The 26,475-nt window shown below is 46.5% G+C and overlaps 1 protein-coding gene across 6 annotated transcripts in view; it reads right to left on the reverse strand.

Annotated features, from left to right (window-relative positions):
* Nucleotides 1–26,475, reverse strand: part of IRF2 (interferon regulatory factor 2) — a 76,528-nt gene that overhangs the window by 26,090 nt on the left and 23,963 nt on the right. For 4 of the 6 annotated variants that reach the window (XM_070757509.1, XM_070757512.1, XM_070757514.1 and 1 more), the window contains exon 2: nt 179–273. In XM_070757509.1, coding sequence (XP_070613610.1) covers nt 179–273 — 95 coding nt within the window. Of the gene's footprint in view, nt 1–178; nt 274–2,236; nt 2,345–6,372; nt 6,394–26,475 lie in introns of those variants that run through there. The other 2 variants (XM_070757510.1, XM_070757513.1) reach the window with 2 other exon arrangements.

Below are 26,475 nucleotides of genomic sequence, written 5' to 3' on the forward strand. Positions count from 1 at the left end.
AGACAGATAGATACACACCCCGATACCACACAACGAGGCATGTCCAAAGCATGTGGCTCATTCATTTCACTTGTAGTAGCATACTATACAAAACATTATTTTGAATGCTCAACAGCCTTGTTCTAGAAAAGATGGTCTGGTTTATTTCTCACTGCTTAAAAATGCAAGCTCGCCTTACCTCATTTATCCATTTCAGCCCTGGGATTTTGTTTGAATGTATTTGTTCCTCTAGCCATGGCCGCATTCGCATTCTTTCCACAGGCATTGTTTCCTCTGCAAGAAGAGGAAGTACTGATTATTTTGAAAGCCAAATTCATATTTCCTTTTCATTAAATACTCAAGCCAATGAATGCTGAAACTTTTGATGTACAGTGAAACAATATCAACAGATTGAACCTTGGTTAATCTTTCCTGATCGGTCTTTATGAGCATTTACTTTATATTCAATCAGCGAAAGAGGCGTTGGTCTTACCTGATACGCCTCCTCTAGGAGTGATGGATATATACCAGCCAGACATGGGTTAAATCCATCTGCTCTCTGATTGGACTGAGTCTGCCAAAGCTGCTAGGTGGTGCCATTGTTGCTATTCATTTCAGTTTAAAATGGAGAATTTAAGCGACAGACACCATTGTTCCATAAAAAGATTAAAGGTTCTTCCATAAACACCAGAAGCCAACAGTTAACAGAGACCAAATTGGGCGGGGCTGGCTGCTGTATCCACCACTCCTAGAAGAGTTGGTAAGACCAACGCCTCTTCTCCCTCATGGTGGATATAGCAGCCAGGTATGGGACATACCAAAGCTGGCTGTCCATACGGGCGGGAGTGATTATAGTTGGTAGACTGTTGCAGAGGCCCAAGTACTTAATGATCTGCTGCAACACTCTCCTGCCAAAGGAGGCTTTAGCCGAAGTGAAGACATTAACTTTATAGTGCCACACAAATGGAGAAGGTGAAGACCAAGTAGCTGTGTGGCAACCCTCGAGGGATGCCTGGGTATACAAAGCTGCTAAGGTGACAGCGCTCCTCGTCGAGTGAGTGGTGATACGAGATGGCGTCTGGAGTGACTGTAGTACATAGGCCTTAGCTATTGTAGAACAAATCCATCTGCCGACCGTGGATGGCTTCATGGAAGCTGGTTGAAACAATAGAAACAACTATTCCGACATATGAAACCCAGTGGTCCGCTTGATGTAGATATGAAGTGTTTGGAAACTTCAAATCGTGTAGAATGCAGCTGCAAGAGCAATCATGGGGTTCCCTAGGTATGCCCATGTTACACCAACACTTCGCAGTCTGCATTGGTTGCCGATCAGTTTCCGGTCACAATTCAAAGTGTTGGTTATGACCTATAAAGCCCTTCACGGCATCGGACCAGAATATCTCCGGGACCGCCTTCTGCCGCAGGAATCCCAGCAACCAGTTAGGTCCCACAGATTTGGCCTTCTCCGGGTCCCATCGACTAAACAATGCTGTCTGGCGGGACCCAGGGGAAGAGCCTTCTCTGTGGCAGCCCCAACCCTCTGGAACCAGCTCCCCCCAGAGATTAGGATTGCTCCCACCCTCCTTGCCTTTCGTAAACTTGTTAAAACCCACCTCTGCCGTCAGGCATGGGGGAACTGATACATCTCCCCCTGGCCTATATAATTTATGCATGGTATGTTTGTGTGTATGTCTGTTTTTTAAATAAGGGGTTTTTAGAGACTTTTTAATATTAGATTTGTGATATATTGTTCGTATTATTGTTGTGAGCCGCCCCAAGTCTGCAGAGAGGGGTGGCATACAAATCTAATAAATAATAATAATAATAGTAGTACTCGTCTCACATCCAGATTATGCCAGAGTTTCTTTGTAGGGCGAATAGGCTGTGAACAAAAGCTCTGGAGATCAATCTCCTACATCTGATGGAACCAAGTATTCACCTTCAGCAGGAATGTCAAATCTAATCGAAGGATCACTTTATAGGCATGGAATATACACAAGTCAAACCAGACTGACAATGCTGCCAACTCAGACACTCTCCTAGCCAATGAAATGGCCACCAAAAACACCACCTTACACGTAAGGTGACACAAACTGGTCTCCCTTAACAGTTCATGGGGCAGATCCATTAGGGACCGCAACACCTTCAGGAGAGCCCAAGTAGCAATGGATGACAGGAAGGGAGATGTTAGTGACACCCCACAAAAATGCCATATATGAGGATTATTAAAGCTAGGATTGGTAAAGTTTCTAACCTTATACTCTGTAAGCTAGTAACTGGAAATTATCCAAGGAACTCAGTCTGAGTGGTCATTAGTGAATTAATGTTGGATCACGTTGTTCGGTCCTTACGCTCTTCCAACCTATTTTTATTGAATTTATTGAGATTAGAATTATTTATCAGGTACCATAAACCAAAAACAGTGTCCAGAGAGCAAACAGGATAATAAATTATGTACCTGCTATATAAGTCATCAGTAAAATGATACCAAGTTATAGTATATGAATCAGGAATGTCATAATGGCTGGATGTTGTCATGCTTCAAGAAAATAAACTGATATGCTGGGCTGGACTGAATATAGAACTGACCTCACACCAGATCAACACATACAGTTAGAATGTAGACAAGTAAGGTATCAAGAATTAGAGCATACCCTCCAGTGTATTTTCCTTGTTTAGTCAAAAAGACACCAAACATACATTAATTAGTAGAACATCATTCTTTAAAAAAATGTTTTCTGCTAGCTTACCATTTTGTACATTAGTTCCACTACATCAAATAGCTGAAGAGCTTCAAAGCAGCTACTATTCCTAGATGGCTCACATAGGCATGCTTAAAGCAGGGGTTAGAAAAATGCAGCTCCCCAGAGGCTGTCAGATTACACTTCCTTTCAGCCTTAGCCAGCATACTGAATTCCAGGGATAAAGGAGGAGGTAGTTTAAGTACCATATGCCTTATGACCAGTGTTCCCTCTAATTTTTTGGGTGGGTGGGCGGAAAAGTATAGTGTCTGAGCGGCAGTCCCTTTGGGACTGGGCGGCACAGAAATAATAAACAAACAAACAAACAAACAAACAAATAAATACTGTGTGTCTATAACAGAGAGCTCATAATAGGGCAACTCTATCAATATCAAAATGCCACTTAAATAGTTGAGCTAGTTTCAAACTAGATTTTGATTTTCTTTCTCTCTTCCTTACTCCCATTCTTTTTCTTTCTCTTTTCCTTCCTCTCTTTTTTCTATCTGTTTCTCTCTCTCTCTTCCTCTCTCTCTCCTTCCCTCTCACTCTTTCCCTCTCGGCTTCTGGGCAGGTTTGGAAAACTCTGAGTTGATTATGATTTTTAAGTGAGCGATTGCTCACTGCTCAGCTTAGAGGGAACTATGCTTATGACATGTGTTGTTGGTTTTTTTGCGGGGAGAGTGGGGGGGATTTTCAGGAAGGCACAACAAACTGTTTCATATGCAGTGTTAAAGTATTAATTTCCCTTCTTTAGCGGAAAGGGGGGACATGATCGAAACATTTAATTATGTTAAAGGGTTAAATAAGGTTCAGGAGGGAAGTGCTTTTTAATAGGAAAGTGAACACAAGAACAAGGGGGCACAATCTGTGGTTAGTTGGGGGAAAGATCAGAAGCAACGTGAGAAAATATTATTTTACTGAAAGAGTAGTAGATGCTTGGAACAAACTTCCAGCAGACTTGGTTGGTAAATCCACAGTAACTGAATTTAAACATGCCTGGGATAAACATCCATCCATCCTAAAATAAAATACAGGAAATAGTATAAGGGCAGACTAGATGGACCATGAGGTCTTTTTCTGCCGTAAATCTTCTATGTTTCTATGAATCAATTAGAAATGTCCCAAAAGTGCTTTACAAGAGACAACTGGACTTTCTTTGTTTTGTTTTTGAAGATGTTTTGCTTCTCATCCAAGAAGCTTCTTCAGTTCAGAACTGAAGAAACCTCTTGGATGAGAAAGGAAACATCTTCAAGGAAAAACAAAGGAAATCCAGGTGCTTCTTGAAAAAGCACCTTTGGGACAACCATGACCTGCATGACTAAGAATCACCTTAGAAATCAGTTAGAAAGTTATTTCCACTTGTAAACTAGCTGAACTTTCTATAGGGAAACTATGTTTCCTTTAAACTATGATTGCTACAAGGAGATTATGATCTGGAGGTGATTTTTGACTTGACTTATTAGTAAGCTGTAGCTTAAACCAGTGTTTCCCAAAATTGGCAACTTGAAGATATTTGGACTTCAACTCCCAGAATTCCCCAGCCAGCATTAGCTGGCTGGGGAATTCTGGGAGTTGAAGTCCAAATATCTTCAAGTTGTCAAGGTTGGGAAACACTGGCTTAAACTAACCAAAATTATCACTTTGGAGGAAGCCTAAAACAAAAGCAAAAGTTTCTAATCTTTCTGCCACAATATCTAGAAAATACAGATGTGCAAGGCCAAAGCTTCCTGTTCTCCATGCACTTAGGTTAGTCATCCTTCCTTGTAGCCTGGTTGGGCATCCTCCTAAGGCTCAGTTTGTGTGATGGAAATTATACTTGCAGCAGAAAAAGACCCAGGCTGCACAGTCCTGAGCTGGATGAGGAAGGAGGGAAGAGGTTCAGGGTAACTTCTCTCTATAATTTCTCAGGTTATATCTACCCTGTTTCCCCGATAGTAAGACACCCCCGATTGTAAGACGTATGTCTTACTTTCGGGGAAACACGGGGGGTATTGCCGCCTCCCTCTCATCTAGCTGCACGCCGCCTCCTGCCCACGTCCGCACCGTCCCCCTCTCCATACGTCGCCGCGTCATCCCCTGCACTTGTCACTGCCGCCTCTGCAAATTTACTCGGGCACGTCCCTACTCCAAAGAAACCTCCCCCCCCCCCGCCCGTCACAGAAGGTAAAATGCATATACACTAAAAAAACACATTTTACACAGTTTTTTTAGCTGTCAGTGCCCCTTTAACAATATAAGACATACCCCGAAAGTAAGACATAGTGGGGCTTTTGGGGATAAAAAGAAAGTAAGACACTGTCTTACTTTCGGGGAAACACGGTAGTATCTTATAGTTTATGTCGGTCTTGTTTGGTGCTGCAATCCAACCAGACCGACACAGACTTCAGAGGATAATCAGAACTGCAGAAAAAACAATTGCTGCCAACCTGCCTTCCATTGAGGACCTGTATACTGCACGAGTCAAAAAGAGGGCGGGGAAAATATTTACTGACCCCTCACATCCTGGACACAAATTGTTTCAACTCCTACCCTCAAAACGTCGCTACAGAGCACTGCACAGCAAGACAACTAGACACAAGAACAGTTTTTTTCCGAACGCCATCACTCTACTAAACAAATAATTTCCTCAACACTGTCAGACTTTCTACTAAATCTGCACTTCTATTCTACTTTTTTTTCTCATCATTCCTATCACCCACTTCCTCCCATGTTGACTGTATGACTGTAACTTGTTCCTTATATCCTAAGATTTTTATTAATATTGCTTCTTCATTGCTTATTTGACCCCTATGACAATCATTAAGTGTCGTACCACATGATTCTTGACAAATGTATATTTTATTTTATGTACGCTGAGAGCATATGCACCAAGACAAATTCCTTGTGTGTCCAATCACACTTGGCCAATAAAAATCTATCTATCTATCTATCTTTAGTCTGGCAAGATTCTGTCAGGTGTAAGCAAGTAAAGGACTGGGCTGTCTCATCTCTGGGCTCAGGCAAAAACAGGGGAAATGGTTTAAATAACTCAAGCTATTCAGAGGCAGTTGATAATTGTTCTGAGTGCCAACCATGCTTATTTTCACAATATAGAGCACTGCACATCAAGACAACTAGACACAAGAACAGTTTTTCCCTGAACACCATCATTCTGCTAAACAAAAAATTCCCTCAACACTGTCAAACTATTTTCTAAGTCTGCACTACTATTACTGCTAGTTTTTTCCCATCATTCCTATCACCCATTTCCTCCCATTTATGACTGTATGACTGTAACTTGTTGCTTGTATCCTTAAGATTTTCACTAATATTGTTTCCTCATTGCTTATTTGACCCCTATGATAATCATTAAGTGTTGTACATCATAATTCTTAACAAATGTATCTTTTTCTTTTATGTACACTAAGAGCATATGCACCAAAGACAAATGTTTTTTTATTGGCCAAATAACTTGGCCAATAAAGAATTGTATTCTATTCTATTCTAGTAGCTACATAAGTAATTTAAGATAAATACATAAATAAATCTTCGGAGAAGAGCGGCATACAAATCTAATAAATAATAATAATAAAGTAGTTCTCCCTTTCCATACCCTGAAAACTAGTTGAGAAAAGTGTAGCTATATAAGTTAAGCAGAGCATCTCGATACCTTCTCTTCAGGTCAGAGGAATTACTTTAGACAATTTCATAAGCAAGGTTGTCACAAGTGGGAGATGTCACGCTGGGGTTGACAGCCTCCAAAGACATTAAGAAACATCCAGTAGTTAGATAGTTAACTCTGTTTATTAATGTAGCTCCTCCCTCTCTATGATGTAATAGTGCTTCGCTCACTTCCTCCTCCTTGCAGGAAGAGAAGAAGAAGACATTTTATATCTTGTCTTTGTCTCTAGAGATGTAGACGTGATTTTCAGCCGCTTAAGGCTAACTTTATTTTTTCTACTTTTTATAATAAAAGTTTGGTTCATTTTGATATGTATGCTTGTGCTTTAATATCCATCTGCCTCCGGAAGGTCTTACTTCAGTTCTAGCGAACTGAGTACTCTGCTTGGTAAGATTTTCTGATCCAACATGGTACCGAGAGTTTGGTCGCCTATTAAAGCAACAAGGGCTTACAATCCGTAAGCACACTGGCTGTTCTCCCGATGCCAGGTAAAAGGAAGAGAAATCCTTTGACTCAGAGTTACATCGATGGAATTTCCGACGGTCAGTTAGCTGACTTTAAACACCTCATTCGTACTACGGAAGAGAAACGGAATTTCATCATGTCTCAGCTGAATCTGCCTGAATCCTCTGACGCTGACAATTCTCAACAAACCGTAAGTCACTCTTACATGATTGAGAAGGGAAACGGAGATGAAGTTAAATCTGTCCATGGGGTCCCCATAGACAATACTTCAACTCAGCCGAGTGATGAAGAGGTGGAAGAGGAAACTCTAACTCCCTCCCAAACTCAAAGCCTCCAATCATCAACTTTGCCTTTAAAAGCTTCGGCTAAGACAAAGCACTCTGATGATCAGGTTTCTCTGACTTCTACTCGAATTAAGGGAACCGCCTTGAATCTAGAAAGAATTGAGGAAATAATTGGAAAGCTTGAGAATGAAATTCGGGGTTTACAGTTATTCTGTATTCACCTTGATAATCTACCCTGTGGCAAAAATACTGAACAGCGAGAATCTTACTTTAGTTACTTACAACAAGCAACAGAGTCAAGAAAAGAGTTAAGGGAATTAAAGAAATTGCAGTTAAAATTAATAACTGAAAAGATGGAGTCTGTTTCTCTGGCAATTTCTACGCATGCCCAATCCCAACAAGCTGATAGTGATGGAATGTCTTTGTCCTATCCAGCCGATGGCAGACATGCGCAACAGAGTCAAACCGCCCACTCAATTTCGATAGTTGATCCACTTAACACTGGACACGCCTCAATAATCTCCCATTTCTACCCTGCTGCAGCGCCACAGATAGAAACCTTCCCTTTACAAGCAAAAGGAGAAAGGGGGGTTGAATTCCCCACAGAAGTTGCAAGAGAAAGGAGGGAGGATCCCCCCTTAGCAGTTGCAAGCCACGGGGGGGGGGGGCATTTTACCCACCACAGCAAGTTACGCAACAGCGGCCACTAGTGGATGGTATGCCCACAAAGCCAAGGCATTTCCTGAAGCTGGAACAAGTGAGTTTCTTCATCATTTTGATACTAAACCAAGTTTCTCACAAGCTTTTCAGGCCGCACAAATGCAAAAGGATCCAACTCCTCAACTTCCAGGAACTTCTGCTTCACAACAGAGACCTCCAGTCCTCACTCCACAGATGCCAACACAGCTTCCCCAGCTGCTTCAACCTTCAGTTTTGCCAGCGGGTGTTGTGGCTCAACCGCAACAGCCGCAAGCAGCTCTGACAGCTGCATCTACAAGGCAAACTATCACCTCATCAGCACTGAAAGGTGAGTTCATATTGAAAGCAAATGGGCAGAACTATAAGATGTGGCTTCACAGGATTAATTTGCACCTACTGGCTCATCAGATCGATCAGATTGCTCTGAATCCCCCAGTAAGGCGCTGGACTGAAGAAGAAAGAGAAGCTGACATAAAAGCCAAACTTCTCATTCTTATGAGTATAGACTCACAATTATCAATCAGGTATACACCTGACATTACTTCTGCTGAGCTGTTAGAGTCACTTGATGGCATGTTCAGGCCAATTTCAGATGAAGGCAACTTCATTCTGCTATCTAAATTTCACAGTATTAAACTTCCTACTGGGAATGAACTTGCTCCACACTTATCCAAGATGCTATCTATGCATAAAGATTTGGAGGAGAGAGGATATCACATGGACAATACCCAAGTCAATGCTGCTATCATAAATTCCCTTGGCCCTGAATGGAGGGAAGCCATTTACAAGTTTAATATGTACCCATTGGCCCAAAAAACAACACAGAGACTCTGTAACATGCTAACTGAAGAAGAAGAGTTGCTGCACACTAACTTTAGGCCAATGTCAGCAACACACAAACCTAGCTTGGCTAAGAGCGGTCAACAGAAAACCAGTACACCGAGGTACTCACGCCAGAAGCAACCCAAGAAGGATGACACTCGTAAGTCTGCTGATTTGCAAAGTGTTCAATCTGGCAAACCTGATCCTCCCACATATCCAACTCAACCAAAGGGAGCACAGAAGAAAGGATCCCGAGGAAAGAGTTCTGGGACTGCAAAGACAACTCCCAAAGACTCCAAAGGTGAGAAAACTGCTTATGTTAGCACTCTCCTCCTCAAAGCTGTTCCTGACAAGAGTCCACTCTACGACATACGTCAATTATGGACCCTAGATAGCGGAGCAGCCGTGCACATCGCATACCGGAAGGAATCCTTCACTGAGCTACACCAGACAGATGTCAAAGAGGTGTTTGGATTTGCAGAAAATCTCTCCAAAGTGGAAGGAGAAGGAAAAGTCTACGTCAAAGAACTGGACTGCCATATCTCAAGTGTTTTCTACGTTCCAACTGCCAAGAACAACATTCTTAGCGTGTATCGCCTGAGAGAAGAATTAGGGACTGTAGTAACCCATGAACTTACAGAGACTTACATTACCAAGAATGGCAAAATTCTTGTTACTGCCATTCCCATTAGAGGTGTTTTTTATTTAAAACCAAAACCTCCAACCAAGGGTGGTGTAAGTATAAAAGTTCCAGTGGGTGAAAGCACAGGTCCAGAGAGACAACCTGGTGCAACTATGAGTTCAGAGGCTCCTAAAGCCACTGAAATCTCCGAGGTTCCTAATACTGTTACAAATTTTAAGCATGTATTAACAAACAAATCTTTTCATTCCAGGTGTATTCACAGATGGCACCGTCGCTTGGGACATGCTTCTTACCCCGTTTTAGCAAAGATGCCTGAGTTTGTTGATGGTTTTAAAATTGATGGGGCTTGCAAAGTTCACTTAGACTGTAAAGTTTGTAACACAGCAAAGTCCAGAGCATCTCCCATACCTAAGTTTGTTCTTCGATTGTCTACACGCATTTTTGAATTGGTCCACACCGACGTTGTCGGTCCATTTCGGCCTACAAAGGGTAACCGTAAGTATTTCTTAACTGTAGTTGACAGTTACTCATGTTTTGGCTTTGTTTTTCTATTAAAGCAAAAATCTGAGGCGTTTGAGGTCTTTAAAGACTTTGCTGCAGAGGTACTTACCCAACACGATGTCTGGATCAAGCGAATTCAAAGTGACCGTGGAGGCGAATTCATGTCGCAACAGTTCCAAGGATGGATGGCCAGGAATGGAATCCGTCAGCAAACCTCAGCACCCTCAACGCCTTCGCACAATGGTATTTGTGAACGCCGTAACGGGGTCTTGCAGACAATGTTTCGTTGTCTCCTTGAGGATGCAGGATTGGACTTTTCATACTGGGGCGAAGCATTAAGGTATGCTAATTACATTGTTAACAGAACATGGAGTAGCGCAATACAAGAGACTCCTTATTACTTGCTTCATGCTAAGAAGCCTGATGTTCAAAACATCTACATTTTTGGTTGTTATGCCACTGTTAACATTCCACTTGACCAAAGAAGAAAAGGAGGTCCAGTGTCAGAAAGATTGAGATTCATCGGGTTTGATGAAAGCTCTAAGTACTACAAATTTGCTGACTCTCACCATAGAGCATATATTTCCAATTCAGCCAAATTTGAGGAAGACACAAATTGGTCCAGTATACATAGTAATGATACTTCAGTTTATTTTCCTAAGGATGGTATGGCGGAACCTGATTCTCATGCAGCTGTTCCAGATATTCCTGATGTTCCAGATGATGAACAGTCTTCGACAGTCGCAGAGGAAATCCCTGACGATGAACTTGAAGGCGGAGATGATGATGAACAATGGACCAGCGTTCCTAGGCGTTCAAAGAGAACCACCAAAGGAACTCCTCCAAAGAGATTTGCACAGCAAGTATCTCAATCTCCTTTTCCTTTCTTGTGTAATAATCTTACACTTCCACCTGATCATTTTCACCAGATCAAACTTTTACCTGAATCTGAACAAGAGAAATGGTATGAGGCTATGGAACGTGAGCTGGACTGTTTAAAGAAACTGAGTGTTCCAACAGGTGGAGCCTCCTAAAAACAAGAAAGTCATTGGCACACGCTGGGTGTATAAAGTCAAACAAAAACCTAATGAAGAAAAGCTGTACAAAGCTAGACTTGTAGCTCAAGGATTCTCTAAAATTAATCCAGATGACTACACTGACACATTTTCACCCACAGTCAGAAATGAGAGTGTCAAGATTGCTCTGATCACTGCTACTGCTTTGAACTTAGAGGTTTTTCAGTTCGATGTAGAGACTGCCTATTTGAACGCTGATCTGAATGAAGAGATCTACGTCAAGGGTGCTCCCGGGTTCCAGGACCGAGAAGGTGATGTCTGGTCTCTGAGCAAGTCTTTATACGGCCTCAAACAGAGTGCCCTTATGTTGTACCGCCTCTTAACCCAAAAGCTAAATTCAATGGGCTTTATTAAGTCCGTCTCTGATGAATGCGTGTTCACAAAAGGGCAAGGTAAGACTTATGAAATTGTTCTTGTTTATGTTGATGATATTGTTTACATTGGTCCCAATGAACGCATGAGTGAAACTTTTGCTAAGGGTCTTGAGAAACATTTCACCTTAAAAAGCCTAGGGCATATTAATGATTATCTAGGTGTTCAGTTTGAAAAAACTGAGAAGGGGTTCTCTCTTTCACAAGAAAGTAAGGTTGACCAGCTTTTGCAGAATTGTAATATGTCTGATGCGAACACTTGTCGTTCCCCTATGCAGACTGATTTTTACAGGTTAACCCGAGAAGAAAATCCTGAATTTGACAACCAAACGCTGTATCGGTCAGTGATTGGATCGCTATTGTACATCAGCAGTTGGACAAGACCTGACATTTCACTGAGTGTGAATCTACTGTCCAGATACGTTGGAAAAGCAACTACGTTTCACTGGTCTTGCATAAAGAGACTGTTGAGATACATGAAGCTTACTAAGGACATGAAGTTGTTCCTTGAGCCGAAACATGATAAGTACCCTGAAGTGATTTGTTATGCAGATGCTGACTGGGCAGGTGATGTAGAAACACGAAAAAGTACTTCTGGTTACATACTGTTTTTAAATGGTTGTCCTATCTTTTGGAAAGTTAGGAAACAGAAGTTTATTTCTTGCTCTTCAACTGAGGCTGAATATGCATGTGTTTCTGATTGTTGTAATGCATTAACCTGTGTTTCTACTCTCATTGATAGTATTTGGGAATGTCCAAAGAAACCAATCGTTATCATGGAGGATAATATTTCAGTCACATATATTGCTGAAGCTGAATGTGTTGGAGCTCGTTCACGGCACATTGACATCCGGTATAGAAATACCAGAGTGTGAAAGCAGGATTCGTGAAAATTCAGTATGTTCCTACTACTGAGCAGATCGCTGACTTGCTGAATAAGCCGTTGCCAGTTGATCAACATGAATATCTCTCCACCAAAATGTGCCTTAAGTGAATTGATGCCTTGATGTCTTGATGTCCCTTATGTCTCTGATGACTGCCAAAGAAGGGGTGTCACGCTGGGGTTGACAGCCTCCAAAGACATTAAGAAACATCCAGTAGTTAGATAGTTAACTCTGTTTATTAATGTAGCTCCTCCCTCTCTATGATGTAACAGTGCTTCGCTCACTTCCTCCTCCTTGCAGGAAGAGAAGAAGACATTTTATATCTTGTCTTTGTCTCTAGAGATGTAGACGTGATTTTTCAGCCGCTTAAGGCTAACTTTATTTTTTCTACTTTTTATAATAAAAGTTTGGTTCATTTTGATATGTATGCTTGTGCTTTAATATCCATCTGCCTCCGGAAGGTCTTACTTCAGTTCTAGCGAACTGAGTACTCTGCTTGGTAAGATTTTCTGATCCAACAGGAGAAACCCTGTTTATGTCCTTGGAGCATTTCCAATGATCTCATACTACCACCATCAGCAATTTGCCACTGATATGCTGGAAGAAGGAAAACATCAAGTTGATTAGCAAATTCTGACAATGGGAGTTTCTCGCTTTATTATAAGTGCTTTGGATGAAAAGGAAATAGAGGTTGCCACCCAGACCATGGATTGTGAATTGCAGCAACGTGGAGGACCAGCTGGCTGGGTTTGGAATCAGCAAAGTCAATGACTTGAAATGCAGTAAGCTATAAGGATAGAAGAACAAGAGTCAGCAGAAGAAGGAAGAGAAAGAAAGGCAACATTAGCAACATTAGTAGTACTTGCTGCTTCCTTGTGACTTCCATGCCAAGGCAAACACTGGAAGGTCCACCATATGCTTTACTGTACATGAAATAAGTGATCTACTCTGTCATAAAAATAAGGTTGTCCTTTGGACCAACACTAGGAAAAGGGCAGCGGCGGACTTACCCGGCTGGCAGGCTTTGCTGGAGGGACCGGGAGACACGGTCCCTCATGGCTGCCGCCATCTTGGATCCCGGGCGAAGTCTCGCGATGCGAGACTTCGCTCGGGAGTTCGGGGCCTGATTGGTCAGGCTCCTGATTGGTCCGGGCGGGGCCTGCTTGCCCTATATAAGGGCGAGCAGGCCCGGGGCTCTCCCTTTTCGCCCGGACTACACAGAAGAGCAGACATTCGTTTGTCTGTTCCGGCGGCCATTTTGGTGGCGACCTCGTGCGAGGCGCCATTTTGTGGCCTGTGGTTTAAGCGAAGAGCCTTTCTTCTATCAGCGGAGCCAGCATCGGCTGGGCTCCGCTCCGGTTTGGAGCCTCATTGCCTGTTTTTGGGTGGTGGGGGGTGCTGCCTTTGGGAGGCCCCGCGGGCCCGCGGTGGTCTCTGGGTGGCTTGTGGCCTGGGATAAAGGCCTGGTGTCGGGCCTTGTGCCCACTGGGAGGAGGGATTAGCCTCTTGAGAGGGTTTTTGCTCTGCGGAGGCCTGCTGCTTCAGGCAGGCCTTTGCCCACAGGGTGCAAGGTCCGTTGGTGGGGGGGCTTGGTCCTGCCCTATCCCTTCTTGTTAAAGTTAGATTTGTCGTTGTTGTAATGGCCCCTAAAAAGCGGCCAGCTAAGGCCCTCCCGGCCCAACCAGTGGTGCGGCCTAGGAGGGCTGCCAGGCCGTCTGCCCGGGCTCGGGCTGCGGTGGAGGGCCCCCCGGGGGGGATCCCGGTGGGAGGGGTGGTAGGGTTTATGCCCACAGTCCCTCAACCCGAGGTGTCCCCTTCTCTCTCCTGGGCCAGGGTCCTGGAGCGGCTCGACGACCTGGAGAGGTGGCGGTCGGGGGCAGGCCCGGAGGGGCTTTCCTCGACTGCCACCGCAGCATGGGGCGCAGACCCCGAAGAGGAGTCGGCCCCAGCAGGGCAAGTGGCCCACAACGTGCAGATGGCTGGCACCGGGCAGACGGGCAGCACCGGGCAGACGGGCCACACTGGGCAGATGGCCCAGTCTGGGCAGTGGTCATCGTTCCAGGGCCCAACCAGGATGGGCCCACCGTGGATGGCTTCTACCCCTTACGGGGCAGGTGAGGTTGCACCACATGCAGGCACATCACCGCTCCTGCCCATCCAGGGTCCCGGGTTCATCCCGCCAGCTTTGGGGGGTGGCAACAGCTTTTTGGGGACTGCTGCAGGCACCTGTGGACAGGTCTGGTCCCCGCCGGCTCCGCCAGTGGGGGCGGCGGGGGTACCTGTCCCACCCGGGGCGGGGGTGGGGGGTTGGATCCCTCCTCCACCGGCCATTATGCCACCGGTCCCGTTCATGTATCCACCGGGGCTTGGGGTGCTGGGCTCGGGGGCCACCACGGTGTGGGACCCGTTCGCCAGCATCAAGCCTGGGGCCATCCCTTGTGGGTTGCCCGCGACGCCTTTAGGGTACCATCTTCACCCGTCAGTTAAGGAGGCAATCTGGCGGGGGGAGTACGTTGATCTTTTCTCCATTTTGAACAGGGAGGTCCCTAAACAGGACAAGGAGGTGGTCCCTGGGGAGAAGGTTAAAAAGACAAAGGTCACGAAATGCTTCAGCTCGTGGCTGTATGCCTTTCTGACCTTTGCGTCGGTGGTAATTCAGAGGCAGCCGGGTAGGGCCGCTGCCTTGCTGAAGTACATCGACCTTATAGCAAGGGCCCATTTTGAATATGGGGGCACCATATGGAGGCATTACGACAAGGGGTTCAGGATGCGTATTGCCCATGACCCCTACTTGCCTTGGGATATGGTGGTCCCGGACCTGTGGTTCCAGGCCACACATATGTCAGGGAAGGAGGGCTGTGATAGGACCGATAGCGGTCACTTTATGGAAGAGGAGCCCGCGACGCCCGCGCCGGCCAAGGCCGTGGCGGGTGCCGTTGGAAAAGCGGCCTCTTTGGTCTGTCACGAGTTCGCTGCAAAGGGGGCGTGTTTTCGTCCCATTTGCAGGTTTCGTCACGCCTGCGGAAGTTGTGGGGGGAACCATTCCGCAGCCGTGTGCCCCCGCCCCAAGAAGGGGAGTGAAAAGAAAGGCTCGGGTCTCCCAAAGCCTCCCCCACCTGCTGGGGGAAAAGGGGCCCAGCCCAATTAATTTGTGTGTGCTTGAGGGTTGGTTGGGTGACTACCACCCTCGCCCGAGAGCGGATGCTCTCTGGCTAGGTTTCTCAGAGGGGTTTCGGATCCCTTACAAGGGTGTTAGGAAGGCCTTCATGTCTGAAAACCTTAGGTCGGTTGTTGGGCATGAAGACATTGTTAGGGAGAAGATTCGGAAGGAGGTGGCTGAGGGCAGGGTCCTCGGGCCCTTCCCGGAGCCGCCCTTTCCGAATCTTCGTGTGTCTCCCTTAGGTGTGGTCCCCAAAAAGGCGAGTGGTGAATTTCGGTTGATTCACCATTTGTCTTTTCCAAAAGGGGAGTCAGTGAATGACTTCATTCCTGACGAGCTGTGTTCAGTCCGGTATGCGTCCTTTGATGCAGCCGTGACTATGGTTAGGAAGTGTGGGGTGGGAGCCCTTATGGGTAAATGCGACATTAAGTCGGCATTCCGGCTCCTCCCCATACACCCAGACGACTTTGAGCTGTTGGGCTTCCATTTCGAGGGGGGTTATTACGTTGACAGAGCTTTGCCCATGGGGTGCTCTGTCTCGTGCTCTCTGTTCGAGAGTTTTAGCACCTTCTTGGAGTGGGCGCTCAGGCGACAAAGTGGTCTGGGGACGGTCGTTCACTACCTTGACGATTTCCTGTTGGCGGGGCCTGCGCATTCGGAGCAATGTTTTGCTTTGATGCGGGGCTTCGAAGCCCTTTGTGCTCAATTAGGGGTGCCTTTAGCCTCGGAGAAGACCGAAGGCCCCGCCACCAGGATTACCTTTCTGGGTATTGAATTGGACTCAGAGGAGCAATCTTCCAGATTGCCCCTAGAGAAGTTGGTAAAGATTAAGCGGAAGCTTGATGAGGTGCTGAGCTGCCGGAAGGTGACCCTACGGCAGCTTCAGGAATTGGCAGGCATTCTTAATTTTGCCTGTCGGGTAGTTGTTCCTGGTAGGGCTTTTTCCAGGAGGTTGTATGATGCGATGAAGGGGCTCCGTTTGCCCCATCATCGTACCCGCCTTTGCGCTGGGGTCAGGGCTGACCTCGGGGTGTGGCGGGATTTTTTGGATAGATTTAATGGGTTGTCTTTCTGGAGGCACGAGCTTCTTTTGGAAGCTGAGTTGCAGCTCTGCTCTGATGCCGCGGGGACTTGTGGTTTCGGGGTGGTGTTAGGTGACCAGTGGTGCTGGTCGGCATGGCCTCCGGAATGGAGTGCCTCTTCGTTGGTTAAGGACCTGACGTTCTTGGAGCTCTTCCCCTTAATAGTGGCCTTGGAGCTTTGGGGGGAGCAGTTTAGGGACAAGACCGTGCACTTTTGGTGTGACAACCTAGCGGTTGTCCATGTGGTGAACGCCCTGTCCTCTAAGAGCGACAGGGTGATGCGGCTTGTCCGCCATTTTGTGCACAGGTCCTTGTCCCTAAACACATTGTTTTTGGCTAAGCATGTCCCCGGGTTGGAGAACGGGATTGCTGATGCCTTGTCCCGTGGTCAGTTGTCCAGGTTTCGGACCCTGGCCCCGTGGGCCCGAGAGTTGCCAGAAGCGTTCCCCAGCCACCTCTGGAGTCTGGGAGGGATCCAGAGTGGTGGAGAGGCGAGGCATCCCGGGCAATCTCCTTGTCTGTAGCGCCCGGCACCCTCAGGGCATACCAGCGTGCAGGTAAGGAGTTTGGGGAGTTCAGGCAGGGCAGGGGTTACCAGCATAGTTGGCCTGTCCCTGTAGAGCATTTGGCCGAGTTTTGCGTCCAGCTTAGGCAGCGTGGCCTGTCAGTTAGGACGATCCGGTCACGGTTAGCCGGCCTCGCCTTTCTGTCCAAGGCGGGGGGGTTTGCTGATCTTTCGGGTGACTTTCGCATCCGTAAGATGCTGGAAGGCTGGCTTAGGGAGCAAGCGGGGGCCCCAGGTGACACTCGTCAGCCCCTGACGGTGGAGCAGCTGTCCTTAATCAACGTGGTTTTTGGCAGTCTGTGTTCCTCATTGTACGAGGCCCGTCTTTTTAGGGCAGCGGCTTGTGTCATGTTCTTTGGGGCCCTTCGGGTCAGCGAGGCCATGGCTTCGTCTCAGGCTGACACTTCGCTCCGGGCCTTCCAGTTCGCTGATCTGGCCTTTAGACAAGGGGGGGTGTCCCTTGTAGTAAGGAGGTCTAAAACGGATCAGCTACGCAGAGGGGTTACCTTACAACTTGGTGCGGCCACCGACCAGTCGGTGTGTCCGGTGGCCGCCCTACGGCTTTATTGTGGTATGAGGGGGTCAGGTCAGGGGTACCTGTTTAGGCATTGTGACGGTACCCCTCTGACCCGTTTCCAATTTTGGGCTTTAGTATCTAGGGCGATGGCCCAGGTGGGCATGGATCCCGCCGGTTATGGAACGCATTCGTTCCGTATCGGCGCCGCCACTAGCGCGGCACTTTCTGGTTTCCCGGCCCATCGGATTCGGGAGATCGGCCGCTGGCGGTCAGCGGCATATTTGGGTTATGTTAGGCCCGCTGAGGATCCTAGGCAGGGCTTAGGCTAGGTAACCTCTCTGTGTGTGTGTCCTCTTGCAGGTCCCCAGGCTAACACGAAACCGACGGCGCTGCTGTGTGGCCACAGCATGATTTTCTGGGCCGGCCGCGCGGCAGCCAGGAGCGCCATCGGGACCCACCTGTCCCTGGGGCAGTGGGTCAACGTTGCCTGGATGGGCCGGAGAGGTATGAGGTGGGAGGGTCTCCTACCGGCGTTGCTGGGCGGTCAGCATTCTGTGGCTGCGCCCGGCAATATGGGGGGCGGCTCCTGGAGTCGTGCCCAAAGGGGTCTGGGTGGGCAGCGTCCTGTGGCCGCACCCAGGTGGCTGGTATTGCACTTAGGTGGCAATGACCTGTGCATACTGGGAGGCCTGGCGCTGATCATCCAGGCACGCGAAGACCTGCGAAGGCTTCGTGAGGTCTGGCCCACCACGCAAGTGGTGTGGTCAGAAATATTACCTAGGCTTGTGTGGAGGGATGCCTCTTCCCTTAGGGCCATTCACCGAGCTAGGCGACGGGTGAATAGGGCTATGGGTAAAACGGTTAGGGAATTGGGTGGAGTGGTAGTACCCCATCCCCTTATCTCAATAGACCGGCCATGGCTTTACCGGGATGATGGCGTTCACCTGTCTGAGCGGGGGAACGCCATCTTCTTACAGGACCTGCAGCGGTCTCTGCGTGAGCTGGCGCAGCTAGAGGGGGGAGTCGGGGGGCCAAGATAGAGATCTGATCCCCACTCCTGTGGCAGGTTAGGGGCGGAAAACTGGGGTGGTTTAGCAACCGCGCGTTCTCCCTTGGGCATCTTTGGGGATGATTGACAGGTTCTCTGCAAGCTCATGGAGGGAGTTTCTGCCTGAGCAGCTGGGGGGAACCTGTCTTTGGGTCCTGCACCTTTAATTCCCCGATTCGGGTTAGCCGGTGGGACCCCCCTCATGCACAGCATGGCAGGGAAAGGTCGCAGGTGACGGCCTGGCCCTCACCTGGACCTTGCATCGAGATACGCCCATGAGTTGCCCAGGAATGTTTGTTGGCATAACGTCATTTCCGCCCGGAAGTAGTTGTTTGACCCTGCAGGTCCATTTCCGGGTCATAATTGTTTATGCTAATTTATGCAAAGTATTTGAATAAATTATGCAAATTTATGTTAATAAAAATGACCCAATTTAAATCCAGCTCTGGTGTCCGTGTCGTTACTCCGTCTCTCCAGCAAAGAGCTGTCACTCCTGCTTTCTCTGAGACATTTGTAAAACCCCAAGAACTTTCTTATCATACTTTCCAAACCTTTTCAAGTACTGATAAAGTGGAACATATTTCATCTGTAACATGAGAAGTGGGCCTCAAAAGTGCATATACCAACAAGAGTATTAAGGGAGTTGTGTCAAGAAAGACCCAAAGCTTTTACAATATTTATGCAACAGCAGCTTTGGAATGTATTTTTCTATACATAAAAAGCTTGTTGCATAAGCTGCTTCCCCACAAAGGCCTGGCTCCTGTGTTAGAATTCTTTCTATCAAACAAACAAAATCCTGTCAATTATCAAAATCAATTATTTGCACACTGATTAAAAAAATTATAGTCATGCAGTTCTCCCTTACTACTTCCCAAACTCACAAGGAAATCCTGCTCACCATAGCCTAGTATTTCCTACAATAACAGAGTGGGACAATGTTGTCTTATTCCTGGTTAATAAGACAAACTCATAAGGCAAGATTCTGGCTTATTAACCAAAGTCAAGCCTTTATTTTTTGATGCATAATTACAAGTTAATGTAAGTTAACACTCTGAATCAACACTGGAACACAATCAGAAGACATAGAAATTCAAGAAACACGATCTCCAGCGGTTTTATATAAGACTTTATTATGAATACATATTCAACAACACCTGTTTCTTTAAAAGGGCTCTAATTCATCAATTTCCAAAAGAAATGTGTTGATATTCTAGGTCATACACATCCTATCATGGCTACTTGTCTCCATGTATTTGTCATTATTAGGTAGTTATTAATTCCTACAATGGGCATTATGATTTTTAAACAGATACTCCCATAACATAGAAATAATACGAAGTCTTTGTTTTCAAATGTAGTAAATTAACTGTAAAAAATTATGCACCAAGGACAAATTCCTTGGGTATCCAATCACAATCTGCTAATAAAGAATTCTATTATTTTATTTTAATATCTATTTTATTCATATATCTATCAAAAGAATGGGAGGCAGCACATTCTTTTTCTGTAAAGGAGAGGGGTCAAATTCCTGATATTTATTTATTTATTTATTCATTGGATTTGTATGCTGCCCCTCTCCTAAGACTCAGGGCGGCTAACAGCAATAAGACAGCATATAATAATAATCCAATACTAAAAACAATTAAAAACCCATTATAATAAAAACCAAACAGACATACAGACATACCATGCATAAAATTGTAACAGCCTAGGGGGAAAGAGTATCTCAGTCCCCCCATGCCTGGGGGCAGAGGTGGGTTTTAAGTAGCTTACGAAAGGCAAGTAGGGTGCGGGCAATTCTAATCTCTGGGGGGAGTTGGTTCCAGAGGGCCGGGGCCGCCACAGAGAAGGCTCTTCCCCTGGGTCCCGCCAAGCGGCATTGTTTAGTGTTCATATGGAAATAACTTTCCAAATATGTGGGGAACAACCACATGAGTTGTATTTAATTCAAACATTGGTTTCCATCCTGACTTTAACTGGTATTTGCAATGTTGCCTCCAAAATCATATGTGAAAGCCAAGCGAGCCTGCGGGGCAACTGAGTAGGATCTTTCTTGCTTGATCAATTAATCAGAGTGAAATGCTCCTTTTGCTCCCAAAGGGCACCCAAGTGGCACCCAACAACTGGTGAACTGTACCACCTCAGCAGTGGCCTTGGATATCTGGGAATTTCAATCGCAGCTTAAGTTGACAGATGCAGGTATTATTACATTAAGATTGCAATTATAGCCATCACATTTTCTGATGGTGACTTAGTATCCTTACGCATAAAATAAATGAGTCTATTTTGCATGCATCTAAAGGGCTCTCGGGATTTCAGCACATTCACCAGCCAAATGGCCATTGTGACATAGAGTGACTTCAAAAGTGAGGGGATGTCAAACTGAAGAAGCTAAGGCTACCTTCTCAAGTGACAGCTGTACAAAACACAAAGTCAAAGATGACACTCTGCAGGCTGCTAGAACTGCCACTATTTGCATTCAGGGCGTGAGACATGAGCATAAATGCAAACTAGACTAGTCCTATAATTTGTCAACTTGAACTCTCCCTAACAAAGAGATTGCAACAGAAGCCATCAAACTTGGCAATTTTAAGACTTGTGGACATTAACTCCTGAAATTCTGGGAATTGATGTCCATAAGTCTTAAAGTTGTCAAGTTTGGGGACCCCTGGATTACAATGTAAGGCAAGCGTGTTGGTCTCCTCATCTGAAACAAGCCATCTGGAACCAGATTTGACGACAGTCATTAAAATGCACTATTCATGGAGGCTCTGAAAAAAATCAGCAGTGGAGGCTACAGAAATCGTTCTTCAGTCATTCTGTCCCAGTCTTATAAGGAGATATTTACTCAGCTGAATCCAAAGAACCCAGAGAAGAGAAACCATAAGCCCCTATACACTTTCCTGAACAGTAATTTAATTTCTCTTTTTCCACAGAACAGAAGAGCTTAAAGAACAGTTTTATTTTCTGTTTGGCTCTGAGATGAAGGGAACACTATCTGTATTTCTGTTTTCTGTTTCAATATTCATTTTACAGAAGTTGAGTTGATGCCTTTTATGGAAACTTTAGCTCCAAAACTCTACAAGTTAGAATTGAAGCCTGAGATCCAAATTTGACCAAAAACACACACATTTCCACAAAACACAATAAAATATCAATTTCATAGAAAATTGATCATGAATAGAGAAAAGGCAATTCAATGAATTCAAAGAAACATACACTTTCTTTGAAAGCTAACACAACCACAGCATACCAATACATAAGCATTGGTATAATTTATGTGGTATGAAGTTAGCCATTATGATTGGTAAGCTATGGTGTATCACTTAGCATATGTAAACGTTAGCAATTGTGTTTTTCCCAGCAACTAATAAGAGAATAATGGTGTAAATCAACCACAACACGGAGAACATAGGATATGCATTCTTTATCCCCTCAAAGGGGTTAGCTAGAAGCCTAGCAAATTACCGTATATGTTTGATGTTATAATACACATGACATCACTTGCCAGCAGTGAAATCGACTTACCTTCCCTATCGGTTTGGAAGCATGCACTCTTTGCATGCGTGCTTGCTTGCTAAACTTGCATGTGCACTCCCACCAAGCACACTTTTTTACTCTGCACATGTGCAGAAGCCTTTGCACATGTGCAGAGTGTAAAAAAACAAGGAAATGGTGACACACGGGAGAGTGGACAGTGCCTCGCACTATTGCCACCAGTTCTCTGAACCACCAGCGGCCGCCACTACCGGTCCCTCCCGAACCGGAGTATACCAGTAGCATTTCACCACTGCGCTTGTCTCATAGCCAGCGCCCATGTCTCTCTTTCCTGCTGTCTGCTCTCCCTGATCTTCCTACATATACACACACACACGTGTGTCTATGCATGTATGTACCCTGGTGGCTGCTTTCTCTCAATCATCTCTAAACCTACAATTCAAGACAGAAGGCAACACCACAATAGATCTCTCAAGAGACTTCCCTATCTTTCCTAAACAGCTGCAAGCTAAAACATTTTCTCTAATGACTCAGCAGTGCAGAAATACTACCTCCCATCAACAGTCCCATGCAATAAAACCCAGAAATAATACATACAATGTAAGATAATAATGGAGACTCATAAATACATCCCTAAAAGACAATGTACAGTTTCAAATAGAATCATTATCCAATTTTGTTTATAAGCAAAATTGAGGCACCAAGAGGGCAGAAGCTCCATGCAACAAAGAAATAATCACACACCAGAGCCTTGTAAACAGGCTTGTGATCTTGTCTGACAGTTACATGATGTCTTCTCCTCAGTATGGGAAAATAAAAACACTGAATGCCCAAATGTGTCAAATCCATGATAATTCTAAGGAGACCAAGTACGGTACATATAAAATAAACATAAATAAAATAAAATAGGCGTTGATTGCTTACCTGAACGCCTCTTCTCGTACGGTGAGCGGGTACAGCAGTCACATGGGTTGCTCATGTCCAATCCGGTGGAACTGAGCCTAGTGTTAAAAAAGCTTGCTGGATCCGCCCCTTCCCCAGAATTCGCGAATCCATAGACTAGGCTCAGCTGTGAAGCTCTGTAGTGTTCAACTCTCATTGTTAGAGGAAGAAAGGTTATAGGAAGGTAAAGAAGACACATACAAGGGCGGGAAGTGACTGCTGTACCCGCTCACCGTACGAGAAGAGGCGTTCAGGTAAGCAATCAACGCCTATTCTCCGTACTGAAGGAGCGGGTCCAGCAGTCACATGGGACATACCCAATAGATGGTCCCTAGGGTGGGATTAGATTACTATCGTAAGAGATAACGGATTGGAGTACCCTTCTGCCGAAGGCAGCGTCCGCTGAAGCGTAAGAGTCAATCTTGTAGTGCCTGATGAAGGAATTTGGCGAGGCCCAAGTGGCTGCTTTGCAGACCTCCTCCAACGGGGCTTGAGTCGCCCAAGCGGCCGAGGTGGCTGCGCTCCTGGTGGAATGCGCTGTGATGTTCCTTGGAACTGAGAGGGAGGCCGACTCGTAGGCCTTAGATATAGTCCCTCTGATCCAACGGCCAATCACTGTTGAAGACACTTTGGTACCCATGACTCTGGGGTGATAGGCTATAAAAAGTGCTTCTGACCTCCGAAAGGGTCCTGTGCGTTGGATATAGATCCTCAGCGCTCTGATGAGATCCAGGGTGTGCCATCTAATTGCCAAAGGATGGTCCCGTTGGAGACAGAAGGAAGGTAAGACAATATCTTGAGTTCTGTGGAACATGGAACTGACCTTGGGTAAGAAGGTGGGGTTCAGTCGTAAGACTACCTTGTCCTGATGAAATTGGCAGAGGTCCTGCCTGATTGAAAGGGCTGCCAACTCCGAGATGCGTCGGGCAGAGGTAATTGCCACCAGGAATGCTACCTTAAAAGATAGGTACCTTAGGGACGCAGATTTTAGGGGTTCGTATGGTGCCTGCGTGAGGGAATGGAGAACCCGTGGCAAATCCCAGGATGGATACCTGTGGACCTTGGAAGGTTTGAGGTTGGCTATACCCTTGAGGAATTCCTGAACTTCTGGAAAGGAACGGAGAGGCTGTCTGCGGGGCCCCGCTAGGACAGAGGAAATGGCCGCCAGATGACGCCGGAGGGTGCTGGTGGAAAGTCCTTGATGGAAACCTTGCATAAGGAAGGAAATGATCCTGTGTATGGGGATGCACAGGGGAGAGAGGCCTTCCTGTAGACACCACTGGTGAAACTTGGACCACGTATGGTCGTAGATTCGATTGGTCGAACCCCTTCTGGCCTTTAAAATGACCTCCACTGTATCGGGGTCGTGACCACGCAGTTCTAAGTCTCTCCTGATAACAGCCAGGCGGTGAGGTGGAACCACTCCGGGTCTGGATGGAATGAGGCCCCCTGCCGCAGCATATCCCCCGAAACGGGGAGTCGCCAAGGGTCCTGGACGGACAACTGTTGGAGATCCGCGAACCAGGGCCGGCGGGGCCAATGAGGGGCGATTAGGATTACTCGGGCCCTCTCGGTGAGGACCTTGTGAATCACGTCCGGGAGAATTGGAATTGGAGGGAATGCGTAAAGTAGGCCTGGAGGCCATGGGCTCCGGAGGGCATTGATTGCTTCCGCTCCCGGGGATGGAAATCTGGAAAAAAAGCGAGGGAGTTGGGCGTTCGCATTGGTCGCGAAGAGATCCAGAACTGGTAGGCCGAATCTGAGGCTGATTTGATGGAACAGGTCTTGATGGAGATTCCACTCTCCTGGGTCTATCGTTGCTCGAGATAGCCAATCCGCCTGGACGTTGAGGCTCCCCGAGATGTGGTCGGCTAGGAGCGACCGAAGATGTTTTTCCGCCCAAAGGCCTAACTTGAGGGCCTCCCTCATGAGGGCCTTGGATCTCGTGCCCCCCTGTCTGCAGATATGGCTTTTTGTGGCAATGTTGTCGGTGAGAATGAGAACGTGCCGGTTGGGAATGCGAGGAGAGAAATGCTTCAGAGCCAGGGATACGGCTCTTAACTCTAGCCAATTGATTGGCTTGGAAGCTTCCTCCGGGGACCACGTGCCCTGGGCTATCATCCCCTGGGCGTGGGCGCCCCATCCCGATAGACTGGCATCTGTGGTGATGACAAATTGATCCGGGCACCTGAACGGGGATCCTTTGTCCATGGCCGGAGACTTCCACCACTTGAAGGATCTGCGAACAATTGGTGGGATGACAATGCGACGACTTGAGTTGCTGTGCCCCGATCTCCGAAAGGGTAATAGGAGCCACTGTAGTTCCCTAGCATGAAGGCGAGCCCAGGGAATGATGCCTATACATGACACCATCTTCCCCAAAAGGGAAGACAGGGTTACTATGGAAACTGAAGGTTGAGATAAAATGCAAGAAATTAACTCCCCTATACTGATTTTTCTCTCAGGAGAGAGAAAGACCTGGGAGGATTCTGAATTAATAACGGATCCCAGGTGTAAAATGGATGTGGAAGGTTGGAGATGACTTTTGTCAAAGTTGATGGAAAATCCATGGTCCTGAAGAACTGACATGGTGACAGAAAGGTCTGTTTTCACTTTCTCTAGGGAGTTCCCATGAATCAAAATATCATCAAGGTAACATAAAATGTGGATGGGAGACGCCCGGATATAGGCCTCCAGGGACCCCAAGAGCTTTGTAAAGACCCGAGGGGCCGAGGAAAGGCCAAATGGCATCGCCCTATACTGGAAATGCCTGCCCTGAAAGGAGAAACGTAAAAATTTTCTGTGGCATTTGGCTATAGGAATATGGAGGTAGGCCTCAGTGAGGTCTAAAGAGACCATGAAATCTCCCGGGTGGATGGCGGCCAAAATGGATGATAAGGAGTGCATCTTAAACTTCCTATATTTGATGAATAGGTTCAGCTTCTTTAAATCCAAAATAGCTCTCCAACCTCCGGAGGATTTTGGAACCATAAATAGGATGGAATAAAACCCTAGACCCTTCTGACCGGGGGGAACCGGTTGAATGGCTCTGATGGACAATAAGTGGGAAATGGCCTCCTCCATACGGTTACAATCTGAGGAGGACCTGGGAGAAGGGCAGGAAATAAAACGTTTCGGGGGGGGAGAAGTAAATTCTAAAAGAAGGCCTGTTTGAACAGTGTCAATGACCCAGGGGTCCTTGGAGGTGAGACGCCAATTAGAGGCGAAATGGGCTAGGCCAGAGGTCCCCAACCTTTTTTGCACCAGGGACCGGCTTTCAACTAGACCAGTTTTCCATGGCCCGGTGGGGGGGGGGAGCTAGCTGTCAGCGGCGCCGTAAAAGGGGCGATCAAGAGAGGAATGGGTGAATGAATGGACGGAGGGTGGGAAGGAAGGAAGGAAAGAGGGAAGGTACAGGAACAGAAGAAGGGTGCAAAGAAGCAAAGAAAGGTGTGAAAGGGGAGAGTAAGAGAGGAAGGAGTGAAAGAAGGGAATGAGGGAGGAAAGAAGGGAGGAAGGAAAAGGAAAGCAAGA

The sequence above is a fragment of the Erythrolamprus reginae genome, chromosome 7 (genome assembly GCF_031021105.1).
Source record: "Erythrolamprus reginae isolate rEryReg1 chromosome 7, rEryReg1.hap1, whole genome shotgun sequence".
NCBI lineage: Eukaryota > Metazoa > Chordata > Lepidosauria > Squamata > Dipsadidae > Erythrolamprus > Erythrolamprus reginae.